The 25,265-nt window shown below is 49.0% G+C and overlaps 1 protein-coding gene across 1 annotated transcript in view; it reads right to left on the minus strand.

Annotated features, from left to right (window-relative positions):
- XYLT1 (xylosyltransferase 1) overlaps positions 1-25,265 on the minus strand; it is a gene marked incomplete at its 5' end in the record, with an annotated part of 186,322 nt that overhangs the window by 130,285 nt on the left and 30,772 nt on the right. The window contains one exon of the mRNA XM_082669889.1: positions 2,672-3,182. Within this exon, the coding sequence (XP_082526015.1) occupies positions 2,672-3,182 (511 nt within the window). The remainder of the gene's footprint in view (positions 1-2,671; positions 3,183-25,265) is intronic.

A 25,265-nucleotide genomic window follows, 5' to 3' on the forward strand; every position in this document is an offset into this window, starting at 1 on the left:
ACCAAGTGCATTTGCGTATCTATTGTCCTGGCTGTTTTTGAGATATAATGGCAGAGTTGAGGAGTTGCGACAGAGACTGCACAGCCTACAAAGCCTCAAATATTTACTCTGGCCCTTTACAGAAAAAGTGTGTTGACCCTTGGTACACAGCGAGGACCCACTGTCATTCTCATGGAAAGACATTCAGCTCAGGCCTCCGCCAGGCCACGCACTGGCTAAGAAAAAGATTTTGGAAACATCTCCACTTATTTATTCTGCCACAATCTGCCAAGTCGTGTCAAGAGTATGACGGGGACCCCGGGACTGCTTAGACAAGGTTTAAAATGCAAGAGAGAAGCAAACCTTTTCTTTTTAGACCTTGCTATTGAAAAGAGAGTATAGTACAGATACATGTTTCCAACAGAAAACTTAAAAAATACAGATGAACTTGAGTAATGAGTTGAAGCTGTCCCCACTGCACCCCACCCAGAGGGCCACGTGAAGGGCTTGCCGTGGACACCTCCAAGCCTCTTTACACACTTACCCGCGTGGCCATCCCCCACCTGAGCCACACCCTCCGTTCTGTGACCAGCGGTCAACAGAGAAGCATGTGTGAGAGATGAGGAGGCCTGAATTTTAGCCCAAGTTCAGCCTCTAACTGATTAGGTGACCTTGTTGATAAGTCTCCTCTCCTCTATGGACCTCGTTTCTTACCTGTCCAGTGGAGAGACGGAATTAGGATTTCTCTAGGGGTGATCTAGTCCCCTTTTCCTTGGGAGCCATTCTTACCATGCACATCCTTCTCTCTCGAGAGATGGGGGATTGAGGAAGCACTAGGCATCTTCCTGCCTGGCTTCCAAATCCTCCAATGTTGGGGGAACTGAGAGCCCCCTGCCCCCACCCTGCCTGTTGGTCCAGCTCTGTTGTCACCTTTCCTGATGCTCTGACCTTCTGTCTCGATAAAGAGGCGGACCCAGCCGCTGGGACCATGGACCCATTCCTCTTCCACGCGTGGACCCTGTCCCTGCCCCATGCAGGTCTTTCCACGTGTCCTCCCCCAACACCTGCCCTCAGGACCTCTGGGTTGTCCCATGGTCGGGGACCTTCTCTCTCCACTTGAGAGTGAACTAAAGCATTTGGTGTTATTTGAATTCAGAAGCAACAAGGAGGTATTTTGAACGCTTGACCATTTAGTGAGGGATAGCGGGGTACCCCTTGCACTGATTATGGCCAATGAGAATGAGGGGTGACCAAGAGCAAATTGGGAAATGGGCCGCAAGGGAAGACCAAGTGGGAAGACCCTTCGAGTATTTAATGCAGGGCACTCCCTGGACACATAAGGAAGACGGAACCAGCGAGCGGAAAGGGCTTTTCCTATCAGTTCATGGCTGAACTCCACTAGAACACAATCTCTCCATTTCAAATGCATCCCTCCCTGTCTGTTCCCAATGACACTGGCTCTTTCTTTGTAGAAAGTGTCTTTTGGATGCAGTCCGCCCTCTGCATGGAGAAAACCACTGGACGAACTAATTCACAAACTATTTGGGATGTAACGTCTTCTGCAAGGAAAAATAAATCTACTGGCTCACAACGAGCTTATGTGGGGATGAGGGTACATGGGTGAAACAGTAGTGACCACCACGAGTTAACTGTAGCCAGACGATGGGAACATGAAGGTTCTCCCTACTCTGCGGTGGGTTTGAAATTTTCTGCCATAACATATTTCTTTTTTTTAAGAAGGGATCTTGACAAAATATGACCTAACCCAGGATGGCAATATCTCTATCTCAGAATGTCTCTACCTGCAGGCTTGTAAGGCCACTTACAAGCCACGTGACCTTAGGGAAGTTGTTTTACGTCTCTCACGTGTAAAAAAGTTATGCTCACGATGACGGTGCTAGCCTCACTGGGCGGTGGGTGAGATGAGCTGATTGAATGCAAAGTGCCCGTGCTGTGCCCGGGACACAGTGAGCACTTGGTAATTGTTATTACCCCCCTTTCACACGCACTGGAAAAGGTGAAACCTGCCAGCAAGGAATACGTGTCAGAGGCGTGAGGTGAGATGCAGAGATGCACGGTGATGCCTCACCTGTGCAAAACTGTCCCCCCCCAGTTTCTGAGGACCCTCCCCTGTGCTTGTGAACGCCGCTGTTACAGCTCTGACTCGCACTGCATCGCAGCAAGAGGTCTGATTTATCACTGGTCATCAGCACAGAGAATAGGGCCCAGCACAGGGCAGGAGGGAGGGAGGGAGACAGAAGACGGGAAGGAGGGAGAAAATAAGGAAGGAAGGAATTTTAGGTGGAGGAAAATGGGAAGGATGTTTTCCAGAGCCTCCAATGTCAATGCAACCAACTAGAAACCTTTCAAATCTTATTCAATTACAGTAACATTGGTGTCAATTTTAATCCCAATATTCTGCTGAGACAGAAAACAAACCATATCAATACCATTGCCTCCTACGACTTCCACATTAGCCCCGACTGCACTGTACTTTATCCTTGGCCACCAAAGCGACAGGTTAAAGCTGTAACAAAAGGTAATTTGATTTTGCGAAACTTTTCTCACACGAGACTTCTGAATTCAGGGAGGCCCAAAACAAAAGATCTCCTGTCTTCATCTGGGGTTTGAAAACTAGGGCGGTTATTCTGAGAAGGTCTGAGAATGTGAGCAGAACGGGGCTGGGACTTACCTTCGAGGGGGCAGAACCGAGTGACCTTCTCGGGCATCAGCAGCCCAAGCTTGTGGCGGCAGTAGGTCTCCCCGATCTCCCGGCGGCAGTGCTTGGACTTGGAGCGGGACAGGGCGGAGATGGCCTCCTTACCCGAGATGTCACACTTGAGGGGCCGGTCAGACTTGATCTCGGGGGAGCTGCCCCCACTCTTCCGGGCATGGGGCTGTCTGGGGGCATCCTTCCCTCGGCTGCCATTGACCGGGGCTCTCGCACCAGGAGGCAGCACCTCGTTGGCACCTTTCCCTGGGGACAGATGCCCCTTCCCCTTCTCCTCCTGCCCCAGCTTCCTCTTCAGAAGCTCCTTCTGTCCTCTCGGGGGCTTCTTCGTCAACTCGGGCTGGTGCTTTTGCTTTTGAGTCCTGGGTGCGAAGTTGCTGTTGTCCACGTTCTCAAAATCCTTGGGTACAGAGTTCTCATTGTTGCTGTCTGTTCGCACTTTCTCTTTTGGCCGGTGAGAGAAGTAGCCATCCTGGAGAAGACAGGAAGGAAACACAGAAGAGAAACTTGACTTTGCCATCACGCTAAGCAGGCCCTGGAGGGTGGGGCACGTAGGCTTGGAAGTCTGGGCCCTGGTTCCACGCCCTGCCTTTGCTACGAGCTTAATGTTAGACTTCATGTTAGGTTTTTCTCTTTGAACCTCAGTTTCCCAACCTGGAAATAGAAGATGTTCCAACTAGAAAATAAAGCTTTTGCAAGCTCTAACGTGCTACGACTATGATCCTCAATGCTTGTTATTAACCACACCCCCTTTTCATATAAGTCTCCTTGGTTGTCTCTGCTACTGGAATCTGGACAGTTTGTTCCAAGCTTCCTGTTTAAATTCTAGCAGCAAGCACTGTGATGGTTTATTTAATGGCTAGAAATGCCATAATAAAGCTCTAAGGGGAGAAAATATTGGTAGGCTAGTATATAATTTACATTGCCTTTAGGACATGCTCGTAAATAATGCTCGAAAATAATACTTATGTCATGGGTATTTGGTGAGGATGAATGTATGTCAAAACGTCCAGAATGTGCCCACCACACCCAAAGCAGGAGAAACAATGAGCAAAGAAGTTTCCCTACTAATCAACACTGGGCCTCCACCACCTCACCCCTGATGGTCTCCACCTGGAGGACAGACCAGTTAGTATTTCTTCATTACGATCGCTAGCTGTGTCCCCTTTATTCTTAAGCAACCCAACACTCTCACCTTGGGTTATTTATGCAAATGCAACCCTTCGACTTATTTTATTTTAATGTACTTATTGCAATGATTGCACATTCAAATGTTTGCATGCGAGCTCCAAAACTCTAATTGCTCTGCTGTTGCCTTACCCCTAAGCTGTTGCTAGAATCCATTTTTATTCTGGAGAAATAATTAAATGCAATAATGTCCTCTATTCCCATGCAACCTTGGGCATGTTTAGAGTCAATTTCAATCAGGTAGAAATATGCCAAGCACAAGATGGCTTCGAGAGGCAGGTTACAGGACCCAGGCTGCTGTTTCAGAGACGCCTGGGTCTGCTCTGTCCTTCCTGGTTCTCTAACGTTCAGACTTCAGGATGGATCTCTCCTCACTTGATCAATTGAATCGGCCCAACCTCCTCCCCTGTACCCAGGTCCTGTTTCCGAGGGGTGGAGGTGGGCTGCTGTGGTTTCAAACTCTCCACTCATTGATAAACCTTTGCTCTTATTTTTGTGTAGAAAGAACACCGAACAAGAAAGGAGGAGACCTGGGTACTTGTCTTGCTTTAGCGACCATCAGATTTTCTCATCTGTAAAATGACAGGTCCTGTGTGTGTGCTGCTGAACATTCTCTGAATTAACCGTTAATCGATACAATCGATGAACAAAGCTCTGCCATTTCAGATCATTGAGAAATAACTGATGGATTTTAAGAGACCAGGGACTGAGGGATAGATGGACGCTCCTAAGTGCATCGTCTTCTCCCCCTGCCTCATCCTGTGATCATTTTCTCCAGCAGCTCTTTGATCTGGGACCGACCATTTCATCTCCCTGCACCCTGACGTCCTCATCCATCCCAGGGGCTGAGGCTGGCATCTAACTCCCTGGAACTGAGAGAACAGATGAAGCACAGGACACAGTGATTGACACGTGCAAGGTGCTTACGAAACATGCATCTATTAGAAAATATGCATACAGTGCTGGCTCTGCCCCAGGCTCTGTTCCCAAGCCCTCTGCAGAGACTAGTTCATTTGATCCCCATGAGGACCCTATGAAGGAGATGCTATGTTATTCTCCCCATTTTTTGGATGGGATCATGAAGGTTCAGAGAAGTTAAGTGACTAAATCCAGATCTAGGAAGTGGAGGAACCAGGATTCAAACCCAGGCAGTTGGGGTCCAGAGGCCACACCCGCCAACACTGCACCGCCTCTCTGCAGCTATGAGGAATAGAGATGGTGTCAGAGGGGAGCCCCGGCCAGGTGCGCTGTGCAGGCGTGAGGGCGCCTGTCCCACCTGCTCACTCATCATGACCCGTTTAGGGCTTTCTTTTGTGCCATGTGGACACACTGCCAGCTGAGTAGCTGTTTGCTGTTGAACTCAGTGTCCAAGGCTTCATTCCAATCACCAAGGTGATCAAGGCCATTGAGAGGGGCACATGGGGGAGAAGCCCACACCTGCTTCCAGAAGGACTTCTGTGCCAGGGCAATGGAATGGAGGAGGCGCAGTGTGCATGGCTGCACCCAATTAGGACATGCAATTACCGGGCTGCCAATGCAAATAGACCTCACAGAGGCCCGGCGCCCACCCGCCTGGCTCATTTGCATGCACAAAAAGTGGCAGGGCTGGCCAGAGCTTAGAAACCCGTGGTCTTTGCTGGGCACGGGCAGGCCAGGCTTTTACAGAACCCTCAATAATAAGCCTGGTATAATTTAGCAAATTTAGTCATGTTAACGGGACGCCCAGCATGGGGTGAGGAGGGAGGGAGCTGGATGGATAGAGCTGGCTTGGAATCCAGCCTCTGCCCCTTAACCCTGAGATACAGAGGAAGAAGCTTAGCCTCTCACAGCCTCAGTTTTCTCATCTACAAAAAAAAAGGGGTAGGAAGACCTACTTTGCAAAGGTGCAGGAGAGATTAAATAATAGGGCACACTCATATTTAATTCTAGTTAACAACAGAACAATTAGCATGAGGCTTGATATGTACTCAGCCCTCAATCAACATTTTTACCTGGCACCCCATCATTTGAGGAGCAGACCTAAATCATTTGGAAAGGCAGGGTCGGGAGATGAAGTGCGTTCAGATCCACCCGGCCTCTGCCACTTGCTCACTGAGTGACCCGGGGCACAGTACCTACCTTTGAGAGCCTCAGTCTCCCTCTCTGTAAAATGGGCATAATAACCAGTACCTACCTAACCGGGCTTTTACAACAGCTCAAAGAGTTAATACGTGTAAAGCACTTAACACAAAGCCTAGAACTTAATAAATGTTAGCTACAATTGATTTAACTGGAATTAATGCTTACTGTGATGATCTAATGAGGTAGATCTCAAAGTGTGCTCTGGGGACTCCTGGGGGACCCTTTCAGGGGATCTTCAAGGTCACCATTTCCATCATAATTTGAAGATGTTATTTTCCTTTTTCTCATTCATCCTCTCACACAAGCACACAGTGGAGTTTGTAGAGGCTCCATGATGTGTGAAATCGCAACAGATTGAAAGCAGAAGCAAATGTGAGAATCCAGCTGTCTTCTATTAAGCCAGATATTACAGCCTTGCAAAAATGTAAAACAATGCCTCTTTTCACGAAATTTGCTTTTGTTGTACAAAACATATGCATTTTTCATAAAATTTTTTACTTATATTGATAGGTAACGGGTTATGGTTAATTTTTTTTTTTTTTTTTTTGCTGTACGCGGGCCTCTCACTGTTGCGGCCTCTCCCGTTGCGGAGCACAGGCTCCGGACGCGCAGGCTCGGCGGCCATGGCTCACGGGGCCAGCCGCTCCGCGGCATGTGGGATCTTCCCGGACCGGGGCACGAACCCGTGTCCCCTGCATCGGCAGGCGAACTCTCAACCACTGCGCCACCAGGGAAGCCTGGTTAATTTAAGTAAATCAATAAATAACCATTTTAAGAATGCCCTAGTTTCAATTTCAATATATAGCAAATAACTGATAGATATAACCTACATAAACAAAAGCTCTTTGGGGGTCTGAAATAATGTTTGAAAATATAAGGGGGTCCATGGAGACCACCAAGTTTGAGAATTGCTGAAATACTTGTCATCCGAAATATCTACTCATTGAGGAAATAAAAAGTTGAGGGCCTTTTTAAGTTGGGTCTTTCCCTATACACCAAGCCTGTGGAGTTACATTGTACTCTCACACACAATAAATACACACACACAGATAGAAATCTAGGGCAACTGGAAACGGGGTGCTGATAACTACTTTTATCTAGAAAGAGGCAGAACCCTGAAGCCCTGGCCCACCCTCTTGGGGGGAGAGTGACCTGCTGGCAAAGATTTCCCCTTTGACCAAACTCTAGCCCAGCCCCTCCGAGCCCCTCCTCAACCAGGTCGCAACCTTGGCCTGTAGACTTGAGCAAACACTAACATAGTTTCTGACATTTCAAGGACACAGCTCTTGCATGACATGAGCCCCCCGCATAGCGCCTGCCTGAGAAAACTCAAGGCTGCTAATAGAATCTAGTTTGCTCCAGCCAACCCCCGACGACAGGGCCCCAGCATCCGTCCCAGCCTTTGTGGGAGGGAAGAGGACTAACCTGGAGAAGCGCCAGTCAGCAAACCCAGATGAGTTTCCTGGGGACAGAGCCCCCCCTTTCTGCTTTCTGTCATTTTTCACTTCCCTGACTCTACTGAGCCCCTGCTCACCCCCGCACTATTCCCTCATGCTCCCTTTAAAAGACCCAGTCACGCTGTACAAATCACAGTGGAGTTCAGTTCACACTGGACCCTTCCCCCTAGTGCAACAGTACTTTGCAGATCAAAATCTGTCCTTACGGTCTTGTTTATCTCTGACACTGCCCAAGGCCACATGGTCTGGACCTCAACCCCATAATGCCGCGTCTTTGGGGCCTCAGCACAGGAGTCCAGACTTGACCCACGCTGTCCTTGCAGCCCACCAGGAGGATGTGACAGTGACAGTGACAATGAACAACCCAGCCTTGCTTCAACAACAAAGCCTTCTGGATTCCTCTAAGACGGACTTTCTTAACTATGATATTATGGACATTTGGGGACAGATCATCACAGCTCTCGTCCAGCCTGGCCCAGGTCCCCTTACCCACCCGCATGCCGCGAGCCTGCTCGAAACCAAGGACCCAGGATCTTCAACGAACTCAACTTCAGAGCCTTGCCTCAAAGACCTCAGAGCCCTTAATGAATCCTTTAATTCCAGAGTCTTCCATGGAAGTGGGACCGCCCCCCACGGGGTGTTCTGAAAACATGTGATGTCATTTTGGTTGCCACAATGACCGGGGGTCGCTCCTGGAAGAGCCTGGTGGCAGGACACTAGATCCCTGGCAATGCATGTTCCCAAAGCAGTAGGGAAGTGTCTCACATCCTGCAGGACTTCTGAATGTCTCTACATGTCACGTGGGTGAACAACTCATCTTTCATTTTGCAGGTCAGGAACCTAATACAAATTTACGTATGACAGAGCACTTTTGAATGCTTTTAATGTAACTGAATTTTCTAGGAAAGTAACTACCTTTAACTCAAGGGGAGATCCTACATCATACAGAATTTTAGTACGATTTCAAAAAAATCCTATCATCAACAGCCATGCAAGCTGTGTGTAACTGTAATTCTTGATGATTCAACATCCAGCACGGGAACTTTCCATGTGTCTTCCAGGCCCTCGACACTCAAAGTGAGGCTCGTCAGCCGGCAGCATCAGCATCCCTGGGAGTTTGTTAGAAATGCAGGATCTCAGGCCCCCACCTGGACCCACTGCATCTGCATTTTAACAAGACCCCCAGGGGGTTCATCTGCACATTACAGTTTGGGAGGTGCTAGTCTGGCGGTGTTGTGCCTGATCACTTACAGAATGAAATACACATTGTTTTTATTTTAAATTACTTTTATATATTCGTTATATTATTATCAGGGCAGTATAGTGATACGTTTCAGAGTTGTGAGTGTAAGTAGGTTATAACAAGTATGGATTTCATTTCATGAGAGACAAAAGGAACATTTTCAAAGATTTTTTGCAGGAAGAGGGGTTGGGTCCAATAGGGTTGAGAAGCACTGATTTATTCACTCTATGTACCTACCAGGCACGGCGGAGGCAAAGGATAGGAAAGTGAATTAAGACATGCTTCCTGCTGTTGCTGGAGTTCAGACACAGGACAGGGGAGTGGGTGTGGACATACATTATTCCAATACAGGGCGGGAGTGAAGGCGGGCAGGGGGGCGATGAATGAGTGCCAAGGGTTTCATCAAGAGTTGGAACCTAACGTGGTCCGGGGTCCAAGGAGAGTAAAGGAGCCTTTCACAGAGAAAGCAGTTTTCCTGCCCAGTTTTGAGAAGAAAGAGCATGTTCATGAGGCAAACAAGGGCATCACGGGCAGGCGAGCCCAGCACAACCAAACTTGGTAACAACAACGAGCACAGCTAACACTTATAGAACGTTTATTCCAAGAACTGCGCTAACACTTGACACAGATTATCTTTAAAAATCCCAGAACCATTTGTTAATGAACTCAGTGGGGTTCCCACTGAGTTCCTTACATTGCACACTTTAAATATCTTACAATTTTATTTGTCAATCATACCTCAACACAGCTGAAAAAGAATCCCAGAACAACTCTTTTGGGTAGGTACTATTAGTATCCACATTTTACAGGTGAATGAATGTATGGAGGCACAGAGAGGTTAAGTAACATGCTCCAAATCACACAGCATGGCTATAAAAGCTACATTCTACTCCCTCAGGCTGTTAACATCCAGGCTCGGAGGAGCGTCCGACGTGTACCCAAAATGACCCCTAGGGGGTGACACCACCTCCACCAAAGACCCTGGAAGAGAGCAACCACTAAGTGGGCTGAAATCTTTAAGCGCGGAGAGAGGGTCAGCAGGCAGAGGGTTACTTGAACAACTTGAGTCCTTGGTGTAAAGTCCTCTTGCGCCGCTGCCTTGTCTCCGTTACTTGAGACTAACCCCAGCCTTGTACCCGCTGGCCTCAGTGTGCTATCTGTTGTGGTTTTATTTCCCTGCACACTGTCTATGTTTCTCTTGCCCCAAGTCCCTGGAAGCCCTCGTGGTACCGGCATCTCCTGCTTGATGTTCTCCCATCCAGGTCCTCTGGGGAAGGGGCACTTGAGGAGACAAACAGGCCTCCTGTGGATGAATCAAACTCATCCTTTGCATTTGCCGGGTCCCCTACTCCCCACACACCCTGCCACAAGTGGGTAATGAATGACCCACTTGTAAGCTCATTACTGCAAAGTCTCTAAAGAAATGTAAATGCTCACGGAGGCAGCAATATAAATAAGGAAAGATGCCTGTAAATAAATAAATATATATGCACAAATACATGCATACAAACCCAATTAATTTATACCATCTGAAAGCCAGAGCCATTTGGGGTGGGGAGAGGAAACAAGGGAAAGGCACCTGACATTACCATCCACGTGATTTCAGAGCTGAGCTTCCCAGCAGCTCCCAATAAATCATCTTTATTATGCAGGGGTACAAATGAGTGTGCTGCTGTCACCCCCTAAATCTCCTTTACGAGCGTGTGTTTGCCTTGGCCCTACCTACCAGGGATGGGGCCTCCATGCAAGGTTTCACTGGCTAAGTTCCCAAAGAAGGCTGCCTTTTTGCGGGCCTACCCCCTGCCAACTGTAGGAGCCCCACCGGTACTTCCTGTTTACGTGTGGGTTTGGCGTGACATGGAGAAGAACAGCCATCTCCGTCGAGGGCCATGGGGATGGAGGTGACAGTGGTACCCACTTCAACAGCTGTGGAAAACGGCTTCTGCCTCCTGGCCTGAGGGGGCTGTGTGATGGGACATGCCATTCACCGCCACACGGCCCACGAGCCCCTGACATTCTCTGTCAAGCTTCAGGATGGAAAACCTCCTCACAACTAACTTTTGTGTGCCCTGTTCTCTCCCCGCAAAGGAGAGTTCTGGTCACTCCCTTCAGATGGGATGTGTCTGATGTTCATCTCTCAAACTGTGCTGAGTCAGAGGGGGCAATGGGCAATCACGGCCACTGTGACATGCTGGCGGGTTACAAGGGCATGCTCTGGGGTCACTCTTCTGGATTTGAAACCTGGCCCTGCCCCTTTCTAGCTGTGTGACCTTGGGAAAGTTAGCTAACCTCTCTGAGCCTTGGTTCCTTCCTGTGTAAAACGGGTATAATGATATCTAAACCTCACAGGGTTGATGAGAAGATATACCGACTTTGTGCAAAAGCACAGCTCAGAGCACAGACAATGGAAGCTGTTATCAACATCATTTCACCCAAACTGCTAGAGTAACTTTCTGTGGTGCACCAATTCATGCGTATTTACTGAATGCCAAGTACACGCCAGCCACCGTCCTTGGCAGCAGGGCTATGTCTATCACTAAGATACAGCGACGCCTGCTACTGTGAAACTTACATTCTAGTAGAACAAGACAGACAACCAACCTACCAACAACTCAATAAAAAGACAAAAATAGACGGGACGTGCTGCGGATGCAATGCTGAGCATCTCTTACATGTTTTTATCCACCCATTTTAAAGATGAGGGAACTGAAGCTGGAAGAGGTTCTCTAAGCAGGTTGAAGAGCCAGGTCTGTCTGGCCCCAGAGAGTTGGGAAAGCGAGAAGAGGAACTGGAGAGAGGCTGGGTGCCCAGGCGACAGGTAAAAGGGCTGTTTCTGCTTCCTCTTGCCCCTCCTGTCCTGGAGAGTGACACTCCTCCCCCAGAACACGTGCCATCTGGGTTGGGGAGATGGTTTGCTGTTGGACAAGTTTCTTATTCAAGGAGCTGTTCAGCGGATCTTTCCTGGCAGACGTGCCCTGACTTCTCAAGTCGGGCTGCAGTCAGACAAAGGAGCTCCCCTTTATCCTCAAACGACCCATGAAACAGACCCAGCAGAAGGTGGTTCTGGGAGACCCAATGGACCACAGTAGTTCAGGCCACTAGATGGCTCTTCCCGTGAACTTTACAGAGTGCAGCTAGCTGTACGGAGGTTCTGAAGACAGGCTGCCTTCTCTCTGGACGGGACACATCTCTAAGTAGTCCTTCTGAGTCCTCAGCTTCTGGGGAGCCCTCTAGGGTCTCCTCGGGTCTCCTGGCTGCCTGACTGCCCCAGGGCGGGTCACTTTCCTTTTCCTCCCGTCAGGATTTTTCACTTCAGAAAAGTTTAAGACAGCAAGACAGGGACTCCCACGCTGACTACTACATACAGGCCAAATGCCCGAGTCATTGCAGCTGCCTCAGTAAAGCAGGGCCTGCCCACTTTCCCAGCTTCCTGCTTCATCCCACCTCCTGCCGTTCTGTATGTCTGCTTCATCCCATCCCACCTGGCACTCGCTACACGGGAGAGAGCCTGCACCTTACCTAACACTTTGCAAAATTCCCTCCGTTGACCTTCACGTTGATCTCTGACATACGGGATGTTATCATCCTCACTTGACCTAAGAGTAAACTGAGGCCCAGAGAGGAGGTCATGTGACTCACCCAGTGTCACACAGGTAGTAGGAAGGGGCAAGGCTGGGATCAAACCCAGGCCGGTCTGATTCCAAACCTTGTGCTCTTAACTTCCCAGCCTCATCTCTCAATAGCCTCAGAAGTGTCCGAACTTGGACCAAGGCCACCTGTGAACTTTCCCCTCCTGGCTGGACCTCAGGAAGACAACAGAATATTACCTGTTGTATCCACACGCCTGTAGTTGAGACTACGAGAATCCTAGCTGACAGCAGGTGTTCATGATTTCATGACGCAGCACCACTGCTAGGGCAGCATTTTCCATGTGGTCTCTCGCTGAATGCTCCCAACAGCTTTACAAAGAGGCAGTGTTGCCAGCGGCCATGGCCATGAGCACTGCAGTGGACGACCTGGGTCCCTGTGCCATTTCAAAGCCCTGCGATTTGGGGCAGGTTTCCCAGCTGTAACCAGCTCAAAAAATTACTAGGAGGATGCAACAAGTCATTGCTGGGAAAGCGCATAGGACAGTGCCTAAAACACAAATCACAGCTGTAAATAATACTCCTATTAGTCGTAGGCTATCCTTTTGGACAAATGAGTAAACAGAGGCTCAGAGAGGTAAAGACACTTGCTCAAGGCCACACAGATCGGGGATTTAAACCACAGTGCCTGACTCTGGAGCCTCAGCTCAGAGACACTTCCCAAAACAGCCCCATTCGAGCCACAGTCTGGGAATGAGCTCTTCTTGTTGGGAGTGAAACACCTAGAAAAAGGCTGGCAGTTTCTCTGGGGACGGCCATGCCTGCAACTTCAGATCCACCCTGGGCTCACTCTCTGTGCGGAGGATGACCCGCGGAGGTCAGCTGCCCAGCACCATCCGGTTCCATCCACCTCCAGGCCACTGACGGCTCCATCAGGATGGCCAGAGAAGTTCATGAGGGTCAGGCTGGGCCTCCCCGACTTTCCCCTTCCTGTATTAATTACCGCTTGTAGCCAAGGCTTGAGGTGTCCACGTCAGGAGTAACAGGACAATTCCAAGTCCCGGAAGAAGTCAGGTGGAGAGCACTCACCTTCGCTGGGACAGCCTCGCATGATAAGGACCTTGACTTCATTCACACCCCCAGGGGGTCAAGCTGTCTCCACCTGTGGGTCTCTGCCCTTTCTCTGTCCCTCTGTCTGTCCATCTCTTCCTTCTCTCTCACCCCACTGTCCTGCGTCATTCCCCAATCAAAAGGCTGCCCGTGGCCTGGGACATTTAAAAGTTGTTAAACTTCGGAAGTGAGGTGGTCAAATTATGGTTTTTACATCATTTTCTCAAATGGATCTAAATAGTTTCTTAATGCAAATGTTTATCAAATTTCTAATAGAATCATCATTTAATTATGAAAGATTTCAAAACATACTGAAAGTACAGAAAAATAACATAACGCCCCCATGTACCAGTCTTGCCATGCTTTTTTCAGCTCTTTAAAGGAACAAAACTTTAGATACAGTTGAAACACCTCTCATCACTTAATCCCCTTTATCAAAAACCCAGAGGTGGGCTTCCCTGGTGGCGCAGCGGTTGAGAATCTGCCTGCCAATGCAGGGGACACGGGTTCGAGCCCTGGTCTGGGAAGATCCCACATGCCGCGGAGCAACTAAGCCCGTGCGCCACAACTACTGAGCCTGCGCGTCTGGAGCCCGTGCTCCGCAACAAGAGAGGCCGCGATAGTGAGAGGCCCGTGCACTGCGATGAAGAGTAGCTCCCGCTCGCCACAACTAGAGAAAGCCCTCTCACAGCAACGAAGACCCAACACAGCCAAAAAGAAATAAATTAATTAATAAATTAAAAAAAAAAACAAACCCAGAGGTCACTTCTACCCTTCACATCTGTGTGTCTATATCTTTAGTAAATTTGTATGTTTCCACATACAGTATGTAATATTGATTTTTGTGTTTATAAGTTTGACAAAACGGCACCAGGCTGGCTGTAAATATCCCCTTTGCAATCTGTTTGTTTCATTCAGTATTTTTTTAGCGTTCCCCACCCGCCGTCTCCCCTTAATTTTTGTTCTCAATTCTTCTTCCCTCAGATAACATGAGGCACTGAGAATGGGCAGAGTTTTAGCCCACTGGTTCTCATCTTTGCTGCCCACTGGAATCACCTAGAAGCTTTTAAAAATACTGATGCCCATGCTGCAACCTGGGAGATACGACTGAGTTAGTCTGGGCTGGAGCCTGGGGACGGAAACTTCTCAAAGCTCCCTAGGTGATCCCAATGTGTAGCCAGAGGTGCAAACCCCCGACTCAGCCCCTCCAGCCTCAGGTCCTGTTGTGAATCACGGTCAGCCCTGCCCAGACACCAGTGTGTTTTGGACGATGGTTGGGGAGAAGGGGTTGTGTCCTTAAAGGTGTCAGTGTGAACTTTGCTACAGGGGACCATCTTTAAGACAAGTTGTAAAGCTGTAGAAAGAGGATGAGTAACAGGTGGGGAGCGGGGAATGAACATTCTTACTGAAAGCAAGAATTAGTATTTACTGCATACTTACTCTATGCCCCCCGTCCACTGCAAGGGATTCAGATACATTATATCATTTCATGCTCACAATGATCCTTATATGTAGCTGCCGCTATTGCTAAGCCCATTTGACAGGCAAGGAGACTGAGGCACAAAAACGGCATGACACCTGCCTAAGGCCTGCTAGTAAGCAGCTGATCCAGAGAATGAACTCCAGAGCCCACCGCCTCCCCACTTGTTGCATTCATGCATTTCCCCACATTTCCAAAACACCTAGGACGTGCCCAGTCCTGCGTGAGTGGATCGAAATGAATGGGCACATCCTGCCCTGGCTTGGAAGGAAAAAGGAGCGGCCGTGGAGAGCTGACAGGCTGGCACGGCTGCAGGGGAAGCCACGCCAACGGGAGCAGATGGGGCCCAGGCGGCAGATGTTAATGCAGTTTGCTTTTTCCATATGCTTTTCTGTTTAGCCGAAATAAGTGAATTGTTCTTTAATATCTGTCAGGAGCTTAAACTCCGAAGGCCAGTGGCAGTCACAGTCACTCAGAAAGACACAAAGGAATCTGGTTGGGCCGTCCCCCCACATCACAGAAGAAGGGTGCGGAGCATCAAGAAAGAGGCCACAGACAGCATGGTCCAGGCCTGTGTACCCGCGTGTGTGTGCTCACACACAGACACACACACACAAGCACACAACGCTGCCTCTCCCTGACAGCCAGGGTCTCACTTGACATTCTAGAGTCTCTGAAAGCCCGAATCAGCCTCCTTTGTATTCAGCAATGAGATTCAAGTGGAGTTTCAGATTTTCCCTTTGGAAAAAAAAGCTCCAATTTGAAAAGATGTAAATGGCTCAGGCCGCTTAGCTGCTTGGGACTTTCAAAGCAAACACAGCTCATCTTCTTAATGAAGTAAAGCAAGAAAACTCTGGAACCCTGTCTTCCGGCCTGTCTCAGGGTCCTTCGTGTGTCCTGGGTCAGACACACAACCCCACCAACACCATTCCGAGGGGGTGGGGTTTGATGATGGTGGCCGCGGGCAGTATTTTTCCACTTGAAAACCACTTGAACTTCCAGACAGAGCCTCACTAACTTCACTGTCCTGCATGGAGCCAGCTGTGATTCTGTCGACAGCAATAAGCCCCCCTGAGCCCTTCAGCCAGGGAAGGGGAACAGAGGGCATGGCCCCCTGTCTTCACTATTCCAGATCAACACAGAGCAGGGGTTAAGAACGGAACTGAATCTCAGCATCACCCCTTACAAGCTGGGTGATCTTAGGCGAGTTGCTGCTAACATCTCCAAGCCTCAGTTTTCTCATTTGTAAAACGGGAGGAAACAGCACCAACCTCAATAGGCTTGTCGTGAAGATCAGATGAGAAAACGTAGGTAAAGTGCTTAGCCTGGCGACAGACACATGGCATGCACTTGAAGAGTAGTAGCTAGCGATCGTTATTATTATTATTACTACTACTATTCTATCTATTGTTACTACTACCTCTTATTCATTCATTCATCCCTCCAATATGTGAGCACCTTCTAAGCAACACCTAGTGCTCTGGGTGCTGGGGAGTGAACAAAATAGACCCATGGAACTTACATTCTATAGTCAGAGAGATAACAGAGCAACAAATGGTTGTAAAATATGATGTGATATCGCGCTGAGTCCTTTAAAGGAAGACAGCAGGAGCGAGGTGGGGAATGACAGATGAGCGTCGGGGAAGACGCTTCCAAGGAGGTGGCATTTGGGCCTGATGTCAGGAAGAAGCCGACACGAGAAGATTCTGGGCGAGAGGCACCAGGCAGCGGGAACAGAACAGCAAAGTTCCCGAGGCAGAAATGAGCCTATGTAGGCAGCAGAAAGAGGCCGGTGGGGCTGTGATGGGGTCACAGGGTCCGAGGTGCAACAGCTGAGGAAGGGAGGGGTCTGATGGGGCTGGGCCTTGCTGTCCACCTAGAAGGACTCCAGATCTCATGATAAGGCCTTGGGAAGACACCAGGCTTTTCAAGCAGGAGAACGTGCCACGATCAGACTTATGTTTCACAAAGGTCCCTCTAGCTGGTGTGCGGAGGGGCCCTGTCCCTCACCACTCACAGACGCAGGCAGAGAACAGAGGAGGGGGGACAAAGGTGCAGGCAGCCCCCACCAAGTCCATGATGATGAGAACACATTTCCTGGGCGCTGCTCTGGCCTTTCCCCGACTCTGGGGTGTTGTCAGGGACGGCTGGGGACAGGCACGAGTAACACTGGAAGTGATGGGAATTTATTTAATAGTCTTCGGCTGCAAGCTTGGGTGGCCATAATCACCCAGCACCCCGTTGTGATCTCACGCCGGTCAATGGTCTTAAATCACAATTCTAATGTGTCTCAAGTACCAGGGCAGCGCTGACTAATTTGAAGCCCCCCAGAAGCCCTGGCTGCCTGTCCTGGAGGGGCTGCATCTGACCTATTCTCAGGAGGTCCCTAGTGGCGAGTCGGTGGCAGAATGAATGACTCTGTCATTTCCCACCAGATCTGGGGCTCTGATCCCTGGTGACCTGGGGCAGCCCCTACCCTGTCACGGTCTCAGAGTGGGAGATGCCTACCTGCTGGCATGCAGTGGCTACTGTGTGTTCATGCCCAGAACCCAGAATCAGCATTCAACCCAGCTGCACGTTCCGCCACCACCTGGAAGGGCTGCTCTCTGCCGTTGCCTTGGCTGAGAATGTAGTTCACCCACAAGCTAGCATTCAGAGGACTCCCGCTTTCCGTCTCCCCTCTGCTTTACAGCCCTGTGCTCACCAGACATGCTTCTCCTCCTCTGCACCTACAAAACTCTGTTCTCACCTCCACACTGCATGCGGGTCACTGGTTAGCATAGGGGTAACCTCCATCCAAATACGTACTTCTGAGAAGCAGATCTTACTTATGTGTATAACCCCCAAAGGTCTAGCCCCAAACCTGCTGCGTGTATGTGTGTGCACGTGTGTGCAAGTTATGCCAACAATAACACCAGCAGCAGCTAACATACGAGGCTGAGCCCATGTCCCTCCCCACATGTGCTAGACACCTGACTTGCCCTCACAGTAAACCTGCGACCTCTCATTATTCCCATTTTATAGCAAAGAAACTGAAGGTTAAGATGGCTAAGAAACTTGCCTAAGGTCACACAGCTGGTCATCGGTAGGACTGGGGATATGAACCAGGCTCACTGAAGCCCATAAGTCAAGCCCCTTCATCACTACTCTGAACCTCAAAGGGTGGACCGAGAGCGGGTTATGGGTGGGTAGTAGCGTGTGGTACTGGCTAGAGCATCAGGAAAGAGGATGGCAGATGGAAAATTAGAACCACTACGTCAGAGACTCTCTTCCCTCTCCTGGTGGAACAGTGGAAATGCCCATCGGCTTGCCGACATACAAGCTGCTGTTTCTTGCATCCCAAACCACTCACCTTCAATTATCCACGGCTGCTTATTCATGGCGAATGCTCTAGCCTGGACTGACCTGTTACCCACATGGATCCTTGGTCACAACAGCACTAAAACTGGCTTGCGTGGCAGATACTTACGCGCTAACTAAATCAGCACTTTATAGATACTAACTCGTTTAATTCTCACCATGACTCCATGGGAAGGTAATATTATTATCACCCCATTTTAAAAGATGAATAAACGAGAGCATTTAAGTAACTTGCCCAAGGTTTCACAGCTAGCAAGTGGCAGAACAGAATTTGAACTCGGGTCATCTGCCCTCTTAACCACTAGGGGTAACCATTATTATTTTTTATTTATTTATTTATTTTTTTGGTACATGGGCCTCTCACTGTTGTGGCCTCTCCTGTTGCGGAGCACAGGCTCTGGACGCGCAGGCTCAGCGGCCATGGCTCACGGGCCCAGCCGCTCCGCGGCATGTGGGATCTTCCCGGACCGGGGCACGAACCCGTGTCCCCTGCATCGGCAGGTGGACTCTCAACCACTGCGCCACCAGGGAAGCCCTAGGGGTAACCATTATTGATTGGGCCTTTTTACTATTCCAAGCATTTTACAAATACTTGATGTGATCAACAAACTCATGATCTGGTACTATTTTCATCTCTGTTTTATAGATGAGGAAACTGAGGTTTAGAGAGGTTGAACTCTCCCAACGCGACCCAGCCCAGACTGTTGCTCTCTCAAACTGCAGTTCTGTAAGAATTATTAACAGGAATTGTCCCTTACTCTGGGCAACTTTAGTGCTGAGTTTAGGTGCATGCCTTGCTGACTAAACTGTAAGTTGAATTTTAGCTCCAACTTGTTCCCTTGTGCAGTGTACATCCTGGACAACTGTACACGGAAGTAGTGACCCAGCAAATAAATGGCAGACCTGAGATTCCGACCCAGGTCCGACTGGCATCTGGCTTTTAACCACTATAGGTGTTCCATCACCCACCTCAGACACCACACCCCTCTTTTCTAACGCAATTCTAGATTCAATCCTATCCAAGGATGCTCAGAAAATGCCCATTCCAGTATCCTTAAGTGGGCAAAAGCTCAGTCAAGGTGTACTGGTCGAGAGAGATCCTTCCAGAACAGACCCCTTCCATCCTGTGGAAGGAGCTGTGACAACTTCATCGCAGTCTCAGAGAGACTCTGGGCTCACAGACAGTGACTCTCCACTGCAAGACAATTGTCGAATTCTTGCAGTGGGTACCTCGGTGGCGCTATCTCCCCACCTCAATCAGGCAGCCACTTTGCACAGTGACCCTTCCCAATCTACACTGTCCAGCTACAATTTGGCCATTCCTGGGACTCTGCTCTGCTTGAGGCTTCTGCAGCCCAAAGCGCTTGTGACCAGGGAGCACTCCCAGGGCCCTGGACTCGGAGCAGATGTCACTTTGCATTAAAGGCTCACTGGCCTGGGCTCCCAGAGATAGAGCCCAACGGCTCTCTGCTAAATGTCGCCAAGAGAGAAGCTAAATGAAGAAGAGGGAGAGGGTAAGAGAGAGAGAAAGAGGGAATGAGAGACAGAGGGGGATAAAGGGAGCGAGGTGAGAGGTAGGGAGAGAGAGAGAGACTGGGCATCTGAAGAAGAAAAACAGAGACACCAACCCCAAGTCTGTGTGGAAGGGAGAGCCTGGTACTTCTGACGAGCAGTAGAAATAATAACAAGATATCAAGTTTATCAATCACTTATTAACAAAGACTAACACTAAATGGGGGCTTAACAGGTGCCAGGCGCAATATTCAGTGCACTTGTTCAATCGTGGACCTGCAGCAGTTACCTGCCCTTCCCCAATATAAGCGTGATGCCCTGCCCAAGCAGGGAGGCCACGAGATACACCCATCGCAGCCACACCCCTGGAGTACAACCCTAGGTGTGCAGTCTCACTCCTGCAGCAGCTGGGATTTCTTACCCGCCTCCTACTTGTCAGTCATGGTCATGACTCTTTTGTTCCTACTGGGGCCTGTCTTATTAGGAGTAGAGTAGACCCACTGCACTGATGGCCCCAAGCCACAGTCTGCTGTATCCCCGCCCTGGGCGAGGTCACTTTGCATGTCCTACCATCACGGACTGGAATCTGTTTCCCCACATCTTAAATGTGGGGCTGCCTGGAGCTTGCTTTGGCCAAAAGCATGTGGTGGAAGTGAGCCCGTTCCAGTTCTAAGTCTGGCTTCAGGAAGCCTTGCACATTTCCTGCACTCTCTCTTGGAATCCTGCCACTGCCATAAGGACAGGCCCAGGCTCCTTTGCTGGAGGATGAGAGACCACACGGAGGACAGTCCGCATTTCCCGGATGAGACAATCCTAGAGCCGCCCATAGCGAGTCGATCCCCAGACGTGAGAGCCCGCCAAGATCAGAGGAGCCGCTGCAGAGACCCGAAGAACCATCTAGCTGACCCAAAGACCTGTAAGCAGTAACTAATAACAAAAACACTTACAGTTTTATAACATCGAGTTTGGAGTGCTTTGTTAAATCACCCCAATGATATAATGAGCATTATACAGACAAAGAAACAGACTTGGAGACGTGAAGATACTTTCTAAGGTCACGCAGCTAATAAGTGATGGAGCAGGGATTCTGCACCATTCTCAGAGTTTTTATCCATGATGATCTAGACCATCTAGACCATAGGGGTCAACAAACTATTTCTGTAAAAGGCCAGCTAATAACTATTTTAGGTTTTGTAGGCCAGTCTCTGTGGCAACTATTCAACTCTGCCATTACAGAGCCAAAACAGTCATAATCCATATGCAAACAAGTGGGCATGGCTGTGTTCCAATAAAACTTTAGTTACAAAAACAAATGGAGGGCCAGATTTGGCCCATGAGCTGTAGATCACTTCCCTACACCACCACTGTTCGTACCACCCTTTCTTCCCTTTCTTTTCCCTGTAATTTCACTTCTTCCTTTTCTCTAGGATTTCCATGCAAAACCCCTCATTACATTGCGCCATTTTTATATTCTACTCCACGACATGTGACAACTAACTCTAAACTCAGTGGCTTTGTTTTCCCAGCATGTGTGTAACTCCACTCCCTCATTTTGCAAATCTCTGTCATTTCCAAAAATCAATTTGACTGATATGTTTTCCTAATGTTAGGTTGATAGCTCTCCGGATTCCCCAGGTATGGGAACTTTAAAAAGTTATGATTATATTCTAAATCCAAGACCCAACATCATCACCGTGACAGTTGGGAATGCAAATTACTCCTGTTCAGAACATTTCAAGAAGAAGTTTCAGATCTGTAGCTGTAGAAATTTGACTCACTCCAAAAAAGTCCCCCCTCCCCCCCCTTAAAAATCCAGAGTGATACAGAAGTAATTCTGAGAGCTTTTTCATCACTCCACACACCCGGTCTCTGGGGCAACCTCTCTCTAAGAAGCAGACGAGGCATGTGATGATGACTTCTTGCAGAGAATAAAAACTGGGGTTGGAACAAATGAAATCTCAGCGATTTTCAGTTTTATGGATGGACATCTCATCCAGAAAATAAAATGTTATAACAGATTTCAGTTTTTCCACATCTTTCTTGAGCCCTTTTCACTTCTTTGCTGCCCTACTTAAAATACAGAACCTTGCTGGCAATTAAAGTGAACTCTGAGCTTGGCTATTTTTTTCCTTCAATTGGAAAAAAAATAGTAGACTTAAGAGTTTAGCAAAGGAGCTCATCCAACTTAGAAGCTGAGAGCCACGTCTTGAAAATTTCATCCAAGGTTAGTCAGGGTTAGTGTCCAACTTTCCAGAATTTTTAACCTTCTAAGTAAAAATAAAGATGTCTATCTGGACTGACTTAAGTTTTAAAGTCCTAAAACTAGGAAGGCAGAGGAAGACCCATCTCATTTTTCATTATGGTTAAATTCAATTTCCAAGAACAGACGCCCTTGGTCCCAGGACCTGGCAATGAGTGAGCTGTTTCTGGAGCCATCATTACCACGATGGCCAAGGGCGAAGAGAAAAGAGATGCCTCACAGAACAGGGTCCTCAAGTACGTGGAGCTATGTGTGTACTCCATGTCCAGAACCCTCTACTGTAGTTGGGGCACCCTAATTAGTCTGATCCACTCAACGAAGAGCCCAAAGCCAGCCACAAGCATGTACTTGTCAATGGCTCCCAATGACGTAGGCTTGCTCTGTGCTAGAAGCTGTGTTAACCACTGTGTACATAATTATCTCAGTTACACAGATAGAGAAACCGAGACCAAGACCCAAGGTCCACAGCTAGCGAACGACAGAGCTGAGATTCACAGCTAGCTTGTCTGACTTCAGAGACTTCTCTTAATCAAGACGAAATAACTGACTTAGCAAAGGGTCATATTTGTGTGGGTGATGACAGTGTCCAGGTGTCTGCCAATACCTCTGGATCTCCCACTAAATCCCGACCATCCTTGGGCCACCTGCCAACTGTCTTGTTTTAAAAGGACTTTCATTTGATGAGCAGCATGTAAGATATGGGACCTATGAGGTCAGCAGGTAGGGGTAATTATTTCCCACTACAGAGATGTGGAAACTGAGGCCCAGGGAAGGGAGAAAAGCCTGCCCCCAGTCACCAGCCCGTCGTTAGTGGCACAGTCAAGAATGGACCACACATCCTGGACTTCCAGCCCAGAGTCGATAAAGGGGTGTGGATTTGGCTGGGGGCTGGGGGCGGGGTGGGGCGGAGTGCCCACCTTGCACAGCCTCTACACACTCCAAGGCCAGGAATCCTGTGAGCCCTCTGAACTGTGCTTTCCTAGACCTCTGAAGACCAAAATATGCTTCTGAGTGCCTCACATTCAGAATATACTGAAAAGGGGTGCAGGGGGGCAAAACATGCTTAAATAAAAGGCATACGCACGCAAAAGATATAGCCGCAAATTGTATTTTTATCTCGATATCTATTTATCCCTGCTCTTCCATGTTAATAAAAGGCTTAAGCAAAACACACTATTCCACTGACCAAAGATTACAGACAAAACACAGGACGTAGGGGGAAGTAAGCAAGGGAATCAAGAAACAGGAAACTTAATTTGCCACCAGGAACTTGGTAAGCATCCAGAAAATTACCACAAGTCCTGGGCACTTGTGAGAGGTATGAATTCTGTCTCTGAGCTTCCTAGTAGGCAATGCAAAGAGAGAAACAAAGCTGGTTATTTGCTTCTGTGTCACAAATGGGAGTCCTCATTTTTTCAAAAAAAGGAGACTCTGTCACCCCTCATTTTTCAGTGTCATCAGCTCTGATTGTATTGCGTTTCCTATGCGTTAGTTTTGTCTCCGTAACTGCTGAGCTGATTTGGAATGATCTGCTGCACAGCTCTACAGAAAAGCTCAGATGAGCTGGCCGGCTCACATCCCTGCACCCCTGGTACAGTCAAGTGTTTATTTACTGAGCGTCACATGAACAAACTGGTGATAAAGGAGAAGTCTAAAACCTCTTTGGTAGGAGGCTGCGCCACCAGAATAGCAATCAGAAGTGAAGTAGAGAAATCTCTTACTTTAAAGCGGAGGTGAATGAAAAAATGAACGTTTGGGCAGATGTCATATCTATGCGCCACACAGATTTTCTGAAACCCTTTTCTGTACAAAGTGAGGCACCTGGGGATAAGGTGCCTGCTCCCCACTTCTCTCCATGCCCTACCCAGTCCCTCTGGTGAAAGGATGTAAGGCCCATCCAACTGATCTCAGCCCCGAGCACTGAGAGGGCCACGTGGGGCACCGCATGTGAGAGGCAGGGACCAGCCTCTGGCGGACACTGCTCTGCTGGCTCCACGCGCTCGAACCATAAACTGAGTTGGGCTCGCTGACCACGTGGGAGCATTCCAGGGCCAAAATTCACATCTGCAGCTGCAAGCGAAGGAGAGCAGAGAATGCCTTTCCACCCTCCAAGCCCTGTGCACCAGAGCAGCCCTTTTAGGAGAACGCTGCGCTAGGACACAGGGAAGATGATTCCCTGTCTGCTACTCTAGCTGACGTCCAGAGATCCTAGGAAACCAGGAGGGGGGATGGGTGACGGGCGGGACAGGTATCCTGCCATCCCGGACTTTAATGCTGTCAGACAGCTCCGGAAACCTCTGTTTAATACCCAACAGCTGCTCTTTAATCTCTCATTCTGTTGACCTGCCCGCATCTCCCTAATGTAACCTCCACTTAGCAAAGCCACTGTGGTTCCCTTAGGATAGTTGTACCAATTAAATAATGCGACACTTTAGAGGTGTAAAGCCATGTATTTACTCCCAAACCAGAGGCCTGAGGGCTCTAACTTAAAAGATTTTAAGTGGAAAAAGAATCTCTCTCTGAAGAGTCGACATTAGTGACTACTGTTTGCTATTCAGAAAGGGCATCAAAAAGCAGCTGCAGGCAAGAAACCCTGGAGAGCTCTAGGGGAAGGGCAGAGGGCAGGGCGGGGCCAGGACGGGGCCCTGCTCCCAGCGTGGGCTGGAAAGGAGAGGGTGGGATCCCGGCTCCACCTTCTACTGCCCGCACCCAGTGTGAACCTGAGCTGCTCACTTCACGTCTCTGCACCTCGCTGTCCTCTCATCTGTAAAATGGGGGCAAAGACAGCTACCAACTGGTGGAGAAAATTAAAGGAGAGAAAATGTTTCGGCCAGTGTCATTAGGCGTCCCCAAAGCAGCCTTGTGGCTGGAGGCAGGAGCAACTACAAGGGTCAGGACAGTTTCCCTGCATGGGTTCTGCTCAGCACAGCCTCCAGATTTGCTTCTGTCCTATTCTTTAGGGGTTGCTGACCAAGACGGGGGATGGAAGGGGAGGTTTCTGGAAAACCTGGCTGCCAGGGCTGGGTCCATCTGGCCGGTGTCCCTGACAGCTGAAGACGCATGCCAGACAACGGGGCACCTGGGAGGCTGTCTCAAGGCTGCTCAACGCCAGGGAGAAATGATGAGCTTGCGGGCCCGACCTGTCAGAAGACATGTTACTGCTGGAAAGTACAAAATAAGCAGAGTGCAGGTAACTAAACACTATTTTTATCGCCTTTCCCACACTCTCAGGCCACA

This window comes from Grampus griseus (assembly GCF_964374135.1).
Source record: "Grampus griseus genome assembly, chromosome: 14".
Taxonomy (NCBI): domain Eukaryota; kingdom Metazoa; phylum Chordata; class Mammalia; order Artiodactyla; family Delphinidae; genus Grampus; species Grampus griseus.